This window comes from Crocodylus porosus, unplaced genomic scaffold, assembly GCF_001723895.1.
Source record: "Crocodylus porosus isolate Cpor-Errol unplaced genomic scaffold, CroPor_comp1, whole genome shotgun sequence".
Classification (NCBI taxonomy): Eukaryota; Metazoa; Chordata; order Crocodylia; family Crocodylidae; genus Crocodylus; species Crocodylus porosus.
This window is the reverse complement of record NW_017728947.1, coordinates 56,278,664-56,290,290: the sequence shown is the minus strand read 5'-3', so window position 1 is coordinate 56,290,290 and position 11,627 is coordinate 56,278,664. Positions and strand designations below refer to the sequence as shown.

The window sequence follows — 11,627 nt, the reverse complement described above, 5'->3', positions numbered from 1 at the left end:
CCACCCTCAGCCCATGCCCTGTGCACAGATCTGGGTGCGCATGTCCCCCATGACTCCCCTGGGGGTGCACATAGCAACAGGATCTGTCCTCCCCCCCCCGATGATCTGTGTGGCTCCATCCTGGCTGACGAGTGCCTGCCCCACCTCAATCTCACCCTCACTGCAGGGGCCTTGATCTGCCCCCCCCCAACATACTTAGAAGCCAGATGCTGCTTTCTAAGCTGGTGAGCTGGCTGCAGGCATGCATATAGCATTTATCAGCAGCATTACTGGCTACATCAGCCAAAAAAAGCTGATTGCCAATAATGTCAATTTTCTGTTTGTTGGTGCCAATACAACATGGACCAGTGTATTGGTGTACCTCTGTTTTAGTCTTTCCTCATAATAACTCATGCCTCCCAGTCCTCTAATCATTTTTGTTGTTCTGTACCAGACGCTTTCCAAACTGCATATACTTCTTGAAGCGTGGGGCCCAAAACTAGACAGTACTCCACGTGAGGCTTCATTTATGACATTAAAGAATACTAGATCCAGGACAGAGCCCTGAGGAACCCCATTTGGTAGCTCTTCCCAAGCCATTGAGGACTACTCACTGGGCCCATCTACACATGTCCAGTTGCGCCTTTGTTACTGTACCATCTTTTAGTACTTCCTTTTGGAAGTACTAAACAACAGTGCAGTAACAGCCGTGCATGCTGCGCATGGTTGTTTTTAACTGCTATGTTGCTGTAGCAATGCACTATAAGGAAGGAGCGTGTTGCTATAGCAACGTAGCTGTAGAGTCAGTTTGTGACCTCCAACACTACATCTCTGTAGTGCACTGCTATGGTGACGTAGCGTCCTGTGTAGATGTGCCCACTGAGTATGATGATCCAACCAGTTGTATATCCTGACAGTTTTTTGCTGAGTCTGTATTTCCTTAGCTTGTTAATGACGATGTTGTGGGAGATGGTGTCCAAGGCCTCACCAAAGTTGCACTATATCACATCTACTCCCTCTGCCACCTCCCCCCCACACACGCACACTAATCCACAGAATCTGTTACTTAATCATAGAAGGAAATCAGGTTAGTCAGGTATGACTTGCTCTTGGTGAATCCATTCTGGCTGTTCCTGATCATCTTCTTCTCTAGATACTTCACAATGGATTCCTAGTGCACCTGCTCCTGCTTTCTGGATATCGCAGTCAGGCTGACTGGTCCATAGTTCCCCAGATACTCCCTTCTGCCCTTTCTTAAAGATGGACATTATATTTACCCATGTCTAGTCGTCTGGGATGTCACCTGACCTCCATGAGTTCTCAAAGAGGATGACCAATGGCTCTGAAATTACCTCAGTCAGTATCTTTGGTACCCTAGGATGCATTCCATGTGGCGCTGCTGACTTGACAAGCACCCAGCATCTCAGACCAGTCCCTAATCTGTTCTGCTGTTACTCCAGGCTACCTGTTTCCTTCCTTTTTTGCTGCCAACTGCACTCGTCATCTGGAGTATCTGGGGAACTATGGACCAGTCAGCCTGACTGCGATATCCAGAAAGCTGCCTCTTTGTGAAGACTTACTTTGGCCTTCTCTGCATCATCTATAATTAGATTGCCTTCTGAATTCCATAAGTCAGCTGTGGTTTCTCTACTCTTCTGACATTGGACATAGTTGTAGAACCCCTTTTTATTGATTTTTGTGTGTGTGTGTGTGTGTGTCTGTCTCCCTTGCTAGCTGCACCTCAAACTGTGCCTTGTCTTTCCTAATCGTCTGCCTGTATCCCTATGTGATACTCTTATAGTCTTCCCAAATACTATGATCCAGTTTCCAGTATTTATAAGGTTCCTTTCTTGAATTTCAGCTCACTGAAGAGATAGCTGTCTACCCAGGCTGGTCTTCTCTTGCATTTCCCATTCTTCTGTTGCAGTGGAATAGCTTGCTTCTGTTCCATTAATATGTTCTCCTTCAAGTATAACTAGCTCTCTTGTACTCCTTTTCCCCTCAGACTTTCCTTCTAGGTGATCCTGCCCACCAGTTCCCTGAGTCTATTAAAGTCTTCTTTTCTTAATCTGCTACTCTCCTTTCTTCCTCCCTTTATGGTCTTGAACTCTGTTCTTATATGGTCAGTCACCCAAATTACCTTCTTCTTTCACATTCCCAACCAAATCCTCCCTGCTTGTGAGCAGTAAGTTAAAAAGAGCTTCCCCCGGCTGGCTTCTCTACCTGCTGTACCAAAAAGTTATCCCCAACACACTCTAGGAATTTGCTGGAAGTTGCTGCTTATAAGTTTAAATGAGTGTGTAAGAATTCAATTGCAGAGATTAAATATTGGTATATTGAGATTCATATATTTCACAAATTTGAAAGAATTCTTAACCTCTTCTTTTTATTTTGAAAAGAAGGCTGGAGGGGAAAGATTTTGCAACTTAAAAAATGATAGTTGTCATTAATTAACTTTTGCAGTTTTCACCTTAAATTCAGTCAAGGTAATTTGTTATTGGAAGTTATAGGGAAATTCAATATGTTCTCTTTCTTCCAAGTACTTTTTAGGTATTCTTTAGAGCGTACAAAAGGAAGAAGGGCTGAAATCAAAACTTTTTTTGTCTTGGTTCTAAATAGAATTTTCTTTGTTCCAGGGTAATAAGTATTCTATATTTAGTTTCAGGGTCTTCAAGACGGATGTGAAGGTTAATATGGCAGAGCCTGGAAATGCAGGTAAGAAATCCTTTCTTTTGTATGTAGCATTCACACAACTTTTAAGCCAGCAGCCTCCCAGCCTGCTTGCAGCTACACTGCCAGAATCTCAGTTGTCAGTCACTGATAGCTGACCACATCCTCTCCTATGAGGCACTGAAAGGCCTTGTAGACCTTGTAGCTAAATGAGAAGAAATTATTTGTAAGTCAAACTAAACTTGTCAGTTCTACTTTTTGGGACATTTCTGTTCAATTTGCACAGACATAGCAGAATATCCTGCACCCAGCTACCAGAACTCTCTGAAGGAGGTAATGGAACTTCAGGTTATTCTGTTTCTGGCTTTTTGAGTGTACGAAGAAACATCATCGTCTAGGAAGGGTAGCACAGATTTTTTCCGTGCAGTTTATTCCCATCTCCAAATAGCTGGATACAGTCTCTCAAATTGTTGCTTAACGTTTGTATTTTGCTTTTATTTTTAGAAACAGCAACAGATGTAAGGAATCAAGTCCTGCTTAACCAGTAAGTTTGGACAATCCTATTTGCATACATTTAAGAGTTATGGCTTGCTAGACATTTTCTTATGACACAACTATTAAAATGTTTCTGTAAACCAAGACTATAATAAAATGACAATACCAGCAACATGACCTTCTCATGTAGGCTGTTACCTATGCAAATTTCTGCCTCTTTGAATCAGTTATTTTTTAAGGTGCTATCCTGCCCTGCCTTCATATTAAAAGTAATTAAGTATTAGGTTTGATTAGAATGGTGGTAATGTTCTTCGAGAAGGTCTGTGTCCAAGTCAGCCAGTCATATTAACTTAAAACTAACCTGGGCTTGCATTCTTCTATGTTCTTGTACCTGAAGAGTCAGGAGTGACCTGGGATACATGTAAAACTTATGTATGTGCACACCTTTTCAAGCTGCCTGTTTTAATCCTTTACCGTTCTGAACTTTGTTCTTAGTTGTCCTTTTTAAGACAGTTATTGCTGATCAGAGCTGTCATGGGGAAGCGCCAAAAATGCAGGAGCCTGATCAGAAGGGAGCCTGGTTTTATCTGTTACCCCCCCCTCCCCCCCAAATTCTCTGATTTAATGCCCCCCGTCCCAATTCTCTGATTTAAAAAAAACCAAACCCAAATTGCACTTTTCCACAATTCAAATAAAATGCCACAGTATATATAGGTTATCAGCTGAACATTTTTTTTTTGTTGATATATTTACAGTTTTAAAGCAATTTGGAAGCCTACCAATGCTTCAGTCGTTATAATAAAACTAGCAAATTGCCTGTCAGGAATGGTGGATGAATTTTGAAAAACAAAAACAAAAAAAGGCTGCTGGCCTCGCCCCCCTGTCTCCTTCATGATGGTGCTCCACCGCACCATTGCCTCCAGCCTGTAACACTCTTGAAGTGCTCTGATTGATTGTTTCAGTAATCAATTAGAGTGCACCAAGTATATTATGGACAGACAGACAGGCAAACTAATCGCTTTATTATATTAGGCTAAATTCTAAATACCTGTGTATTTTGATGTTTGATTTTTTGGGGGGTTTTTATCATGGAAAATCAGAGCTTCCCCTGCCCCCTTTGCTCACCAACTGCTCCAGCTGCAACTGTCCCCCTCTGCTGCTTTGTAGCTCTGAGCAGCTCTGTGCCAATGCCCTGCCCGTGCCATTGCCCTTTGCTCCTGACCCATAGCCCCTCACCCCAACTCCCCAGTGTGTGGGGCAGGGGGTGTGTGGGCATAGTTGATGCCATAGGCAATGCATTGAGGGGAGTGGCGGGGCACATGCCCCGCCAGATTTCTGTGCCCACAGTGGGGCACGGGGCTGCAGCCTGGCTGGACCAGCACTGCCATCAGCCAGTGGGCAGGACCTGATGTGGGAGAGCAGAGCAGGGCGGAGAGGCTGCCACTGCCACCAGGAACATTATGCCATCATGGCTGCTAATGTGAGGCACCCCATGCCTGCCACCACAGCCGAGGGGCACAGCTCTGCAGCAGCAGGTCACCTTGGTAGCCATGCATGGCAGTGCAGTGCTCCTGGTGGCAATGACAGCATCAAGCCTCCCCACCCCACTCCATCCTCCCATGCCAGCTCCCGCCCCCTGGACTGCAGAAGCGGTTCCTGCTCCGTGTCAGTCCAGCCAGGGCCCCATGCCCCCTTGATGTATCGCCTATGGGCCCAAATCTTCTGCGCGATTGCACTCAGTAGCAAGGAGCCCCCCTGCCCCCAGGACAAGCCACCCATGGCTCCATTCTGCTCCCTGCCCAGGCCCTGTGGCAACATGTTCCAGCCAGCCCCAGGCACCATGCACCATTCCAGCTGGGCTTCGCCCCTGACCCCAGCTGCCAATCTCCAACCCTGCCTCCCTCACCATACAGGTTTGGCACAAGCCACCACCTCAGTCTCCCCACTAGTTGTGCCCCCTCTATGCATTGCCTGTCTCCCTCTGCCCCCACCCACATGTGCACATGTTGCTGATCGAGACTCTTCCCTGCCCCACAAGGAGACTTACCTGGAATGAGCAGCAGGAGTTGCTCTCCACCACTGCCTGGCTGTATTGCTGGCCACGTACATGTGTATGTGTGCACATGCACATAGCACCCCCTGCCTCTGATCACTCTCCTCCCACTCTCCCCAGCCCCAAGCAGCTCCCTAGCCTGCAAGGGGAAACCTGTGGTTTCCCAGGTTTTTTTCCTTTGAAAGAGAAAAGCTGTGTTTTACCACAGGAAACAGAAAACCTAGATCCCTGCTGATCTGGCTTGCTGAGTAAGCATCATTACCATATCAGGGTGAGGGAATATAATCTAATACCCCAGGTTTGAATAGAAGAATTGTGCCATTCTTTTTTTGGAGTTAGATGTTATAAGTGTGACATCTCAGAGCAAGAGAGGCACTCTAGTCCTGAGCTGTGGCATTCAGTTTATAGTGAAGGAAGTGACAGTATGCTCAACTAGGGGAGAATCATTTGTAGTCTCAGTTGCAGGTTTGAGGATGTGAATCTTCTTGTATTCAAGTAAGCAGTAATGCAGAAAATGTATTCCTTATAACAGATATTCTACTTGCTTTCCTAACTTAGCACAACCCAAAGAAGCATAAAGTGACTCTAGAATATGTGCGTATCATCTGCTGTTTCACTGATAGAATGTGTATATCTACCATAGTAGTGTCCAGAGACCTGGACAATCACCAGTGGGACAAAATGGTTACTTGGACTATGTGTACGTAAAATATATATTTTAATATGTTATGTTGAGGTAAACCCAAGGGCTTAAGTACTTAAAATGTAACTTTTTTTCTAATGAAGACAAGAATATTGAGTCTGAGCTCTAAGGCCCCCCTTATAGATGAGAGAGAATGTTAGTGATATTTTTATGAAGTGCTGTTTAAAAACATGTTGGGATCAGGTAGTGTAGAGAGACTCAGATGCCTTTAAAATACCTTAACAAGTGAAAGAGGATATTATAATTAGTTGTGATCGACTAATACTTTTAAATGTATCAGGCCTGGTTCTTTTATCTAGCTAAGAACTGACCGTATCAAAAGAAGCCAAGGATAGTGAAAGGAAAAGGCATCAGGAGTTGGGCTGAGAGCAGCCCAAGGCTTCACTTCAGATGGAACAATGAGGCATTTTATTTTACAGAATACTGAGTTTAAACTTCCTTAAAGATCATTGGAAACAGAAAGGATAACTAAAGGCAAGAGGCCTAGAATGAGAAGTTTATATTAATTTCTTTTCCCTCTCTTGAACTGGCAAACAAAAACCACTATGTAGAGTGCTATATAGGATAGCAGCTATCATCCTAACTTGTAAAGATGCCAGAATTTAATGGTTTCAAAGCTTTCTTCAACCGAGCAGATAGCAGATTTCATAAGAGTATCTTGCAGATCTGGGTCTGCTTACAGTCTTTGCTATCTGTTGCTCAGTACCTGAAGCCTGATTCATCTCTAATGCTTGCTGTTTGCTAAGCTGCTGAAATGAAAACCATCTATTTGGAAATCTTTTAGTAAATTGTTCATGTAAAACTGTTTTTTAGAAATGAAGGATCTGAAACTGCTCAGTGTGAGATAACCGGTAAGTTTAATAGATTTCATTATCAGATTAAATTTGTTTTATTTAAAATTATTTAGCGGGATTAAAATGTGTAACAATGTTGTATAAATGGGACCTTGTCTCATAAAGCTGTTTTGCAAGCTGTTAAACTTTAGATGCACATACTCCAAAGGATTATTGAAAACTTTTTGTGATATCTTGGGTGTGTTTTTGTTCTGTCAAAATTTACTCAAAGTAATGAATGTAGAGCAAGTTCACAGATCCTCAGTTCAGTTGATGCAACCTTTATCTTTTCTCTTCACAGGGATGGACACTTTGCTTCATGCCCCAATTCAGACTTCTGTGCAACAGACAGAGGTATATGAATAGTTATACTTTTTTAATACTGAAAATGTTAGTGTCCAAAACCCATTGCATTAACCTACTTATGTTAATGTAACAGCACAGCCCAGTGATGCTGAAAATGTAACTTGGAATATAATTAACTAAACAAAACAGGATGTTAATTCATAAATCTCTTGATAGGAAAAACTTCAAACACCTTCCATACTCATCAGGCTCAGGGAAAATACTTGTACTGTGATATTACAGTAGCTTCCTAATTTCAATAGCTGAGCTTCAGCAGCTGAACCCCCTCGCTGCCCCCACGCCCCACACACACACACTGCTACAGCAAGGAAAGCAGTGGCTAGGGCAAGGGGTCAAGTGGTCTCCTTGTCCTCTGCACTTCTCATTTCTTTCCCCTGCAGCGTTCCTGGCCCCCTACCACCTGAAACCCCCAGCCCCTCCCCCCACTTTACTGTCTAACACTGCTCAGGCTGCCTGGCCATGCAACAGTGTTGATTCTGCCCATTGGCTGGGCAGGCAATGCAACAGTGTTGGTGCTGCTGATTGACTGGGCAGAAGAAGCAGTTTCCTTGTGCTCAGTGCACAGGAGAGCCCCAGCCAGAACCAATCTGTGCCTAAAAAATAAGTTGGGGAGGGAAGGGAGCAAGTGGAGGAAGAGGGGCAAAAGCTGCAGAGGGAAAGTAGGGAGCGCAGGAGGCTGCTGCGGGCCTGACTCTGGCCCAAACCCAGGTTCAGGACCACAATAGTCTCCTGCTTCCTGCTCTGTTTTACATGCGAATATAAGACCAAAGGGCTTTTTTCCTATACTTATTAGGGTGGGTCATCTTATATTTGGGTAAATGCAGTAAATTCTGAAGTAAAATTGCTGTGCGATTTTCTGTTTCTTTCTAATGTATGCACTTTAATTATGGAGCTTTGCCTCTTCCTTTTGAAGGCATGTGAGCTTATTGCTGGTTTAAAAGGACAAATATATAAATGGTAGTCTGCCTTAAAAAATGCAATGCTGGCCTGAAGGCTACATTAATTGACTGCAGTATTAAAATAAAATAAGCACTATGGCACTGTTTATATATGTCAGTAACTGTAATTTCTTGTCTTTCTTTAGCAGTGTAATGTAGACCATACCAGTGAAGAAATGAATAGGCATGACAGAACGCTTATCTTTTCAGATGAAAATGAAATGGATATGACAGCCAGTTGTACTGCAGTAATCATGCGCAGTAACCTCAAAAGGAATCAAGAAACTGACCAACCCAGAAAAATAGATTTCACATCGTTTATGGCTGAGTTAGCATCTAGAAGTGAAGAAATGGCCAAAGAATTTCGGTTTTTCTCTGATCCTACAAACGATGCATGTTCATCTCTTCAACAGAAGCCAGATAACACAGTGAAGAAAATAAATTTCAATGAATTTTTGATGAGTGTGAAGTCAAGTGAAGAAGTTGCCAATCCCACTTTTGCAATGCCTGACAAAAAGAACCTGTTTTTTGTCTCTCCACAAGGTTTGGAAGGCAATGTATTTTCTCCCATGGAGGATGCATATAACTATGCACAAGAGAGAACCTGTAATGTGACTAAAATTTTCAGAGGACAGGATGATGGAATGGATGTTACAAAGTGTCATTCATCTGACATGAAGACTTTCTTCCCTGCAACTTGCGAAGCCTCATCAAAGCAATTGGGGCATGAGGATATTACTGTGGCTTTTAGAAATGATGGTATGGACATGACTGCTAGTCACACTGTAAAATTGTCCTTCACCAGAAATGGTCCATCCAACACTGAAAATCAAAATCAGAACATCAGCATGGACTTCTCATCTAATTTTGTATCTGGAAATTCCAGATCAGAAGGACCACCTAATTATCAATTTGGTGTTCAAAAGGGCCCCCAAACGTGTGTTGGGACGAAAACTGTAAATGCTAAAGATGAGGTAGATTTTACCAGAAGCCATACTATTTGCGTAGACGAGCATGAAGTAACGCAGATCTCTAAACAAGGTGCCAGAGCAATGGTTATGATGCCTGGATCAGTTTCTTCTGGGGCTGTCTTCCTTGATAATAAAACTATCTTTTCCACCTGCAATGATATGGATGTTACTGGGAAATGCACAGAGGTAATCTGTAAGGAAACTTGCAGGGAAACCTGTGGTTCTTATGCAGCCTCTCAAAAACCAGAAAATGCCACCCCTTTGCTAATGGAAAATACCATTTCAGGACAAAATGATGACATGGACATTAAAAAAAGGCACATAACTTTAGATAATCAAGTTTTGGGGCAATGTAAAATCAGAGAACCTGTAATATCTTCTGTCCTAGAGAACAGAAGTAAAATGGCAATTCAGAATCACAGGACCGTGGCTTTGTATGTTGGGGTAAATTCACATGCAAATTCTAGCTTTTGGCCTTCTAAGTGTGGATTTCAAGATAACCTGGCAAATTCTCATATTGTTTCAGGAGAAGAGATGGACCTGACTAAAAGTTACATTGCCAATGGTATTGAAAAGAGCATTGAAAATGAATTTCCTTCTGATATATCTACTTCTATAACAAACAAACCTCAAAGTTTTGGTAGTATACCAACTGCTTGCAATTTAAATGAGCAGGAGGAAATGGAAATAACAAAAAGACATGCTGTAGTCACTGGCAATCAAACCACTAGAATAACTGCAGGACTAGAACAAATGCAACCTAAAATTACATGCGAAAGCTGGAAAAAAACCGTAAGTGAAGCTGTAAGTCCTCTTGATTCTAATAAGGAAAATTTACTTTTGGTAAGGGGTAATAATATAAATGTTGAAATAATCCATACCCTAGGCACAAATGTTAGAGATCTCAAGGGACAAGTGGACTTTGAGAAAGCTGGAGAAAAAAATGCTTATGTGGGGGGTCTGCATTCCATTACAAAAAACATTTTTTCACTCCAAGAACCAGATAAAGAAGTCCCCCAAAGACAAACCACTGCCACCAACAGACATGCACAAACAAATTTCCAAAAGCAAGCCTCTGAAATATCTCAGCCATTAAACAAAAGTATTTTTGACCGTTCACTTGCCTTTGCTAATGATGAAAGGGGTGTTTTTTCAGATGATCAGGATATGGATATAACTAGAAATCATACTGTTGCTCTTGCTTTTGCTTCTACTTCTGGGCAACAAAAATGTGAAACTACACATTCCCAAAATAATACAGTATCTAAAACACAGCAACTGCAAAATAATACCCTCCTGTTTTCTGGTGATTTCAGTACAGATATTACAAGAAGTCAAACTGTAGCAGTAGCCTGTGGGAATTTCAAAATGAGCTCAAAACAGGAGCATCCAATGGCTGGCAGTGATCAGACTCCAGAACCAGTTGCTCCAAGTGTTTCTTTCATTTCCAGTAATGAGACTGTTCCCTGTGGAATTAAAGGGTATATGCAGTGTGGAAAAACAGGAGGAATATACCTCAGCGACAAAGAATCTGAATTGCAAGGTCAAAGCCATACCATGGAGCCATTAAGTGAGGGAATGCCAGACATTGCAAATTCTGAGAAACTTTTGTCAACTAGTAAAAGGGTTTCTTCAGAAGAGGATGTCAGTAAAAGTCATATTGCTGCAAATAATGACATGTATTTGAGGTGTGCAGAAGAGTCATTGTTAACTAGAACATCTAGGCCATATTCAAAAAATCCACAGTTGTCTCCTTGTCCAGAAAAGTCAGTTGTGTTCTCCTCTAAAGAAAATATGGATCTAACTGGAAGTTATTCATTAAATGTTCAGGCTAAAAGCCCAGACAAAGTTTTAAAAGAAGAAAAGGTAGTGGCTAAATATGTGAATCGAGTTGAAGATAACATTTTATTTCCTAAAGAAAAGGACGTTATTACTACAGATAGCCTGAGGCCTATGATATCTGACAAGAACATGCTAAATTTAACTGACTTAAAGCCCATGTCTCTCTTGAATGAGGAGACAGTTCAGTTTTCAGAAGATAATGATATGGAAATCACCAAAAATCACACAGTAGCAGCAGACAAAATGTATGCACAAAAGAAAAGTTCAAACAGGGCACTACTGTGTTTTCCTGCAGACAAAACTTGTGTATTTACATGCAGTGATGACATGGAGATCACTACACTCAATACTGTGGTAACTGACAAACCTGTAGAAATGGCTGCATCTCAAGTTGTGCCAAAACCAGATAAAGGAGCTGGAAGGAAAAGCCAGATTGGGTCAACTGGAGAAAAGACTACTCTCTTTTCATATGGTGTTGAGACTGACATGGAGGTTACGGAGAGCTGTACAGCAGCAATAGACCATCAGATAAGCTCAAAAAGTCAGAGGGCGCCTTGTGAGCCAACTTTACGTCATGTGGACAAAAGTCATGTTTCTATATGCAATGATGACATGGAGATCACTGCACTTAACACTGTGGTAATTGACAAACCTATTGAAAAGGCTGCATCTCAAATTGTGCCAAAAGTAGGTAAAGAAGCTGGAAGGAAAAGCCAGATTGAGTTAACTGGAGAAAAGACTAGGTTGTTTTCATTTGGCGTTGAGAATGACATGGAG

General features: G+C 42.2%; 1 protein-coding gene across 1 annotated transcript in view; it reads left to right on the top strand.

The window, feature by feature from the left end:
- KNL1 (kinetochore scaffold 1) overlaps nucleotides 1–11,627 on the top strand; it is a 54,638-nt gene that overhangs the window by 6,391 nt on the left and 36,620 nt on the right. Inside the window, exons 5-9 of the mRNA XM_019551983.1 lie at nucleotides 2,639–2,694; nucleotides 3,154–3,193; nucleotides 6,714–6,751; nucleotides 7,035–7,087; nucleotides 8,184–11,396. Coding sequence (XP_019407528.1) covers nucleotides 2,673–2,694; nucleotides 3,154–3,193; nucleotides 6,714–6,751; nucleotides 7,035–7,087; nucleotides 8,184–11,396 — 3,366 coding nt within the window. The 5' untranslated portion in view covers nucleotides 2,639–2,672. The remainder of the gene's footprint in view (nucleotides 1–2,638; nucleotides 2,695–3,153; nucleotides 3,194–6,713; nucleotides 6,752–7,034; nucleotides 7,088–8,183; nucleotides 11,397–11,627) is intronic.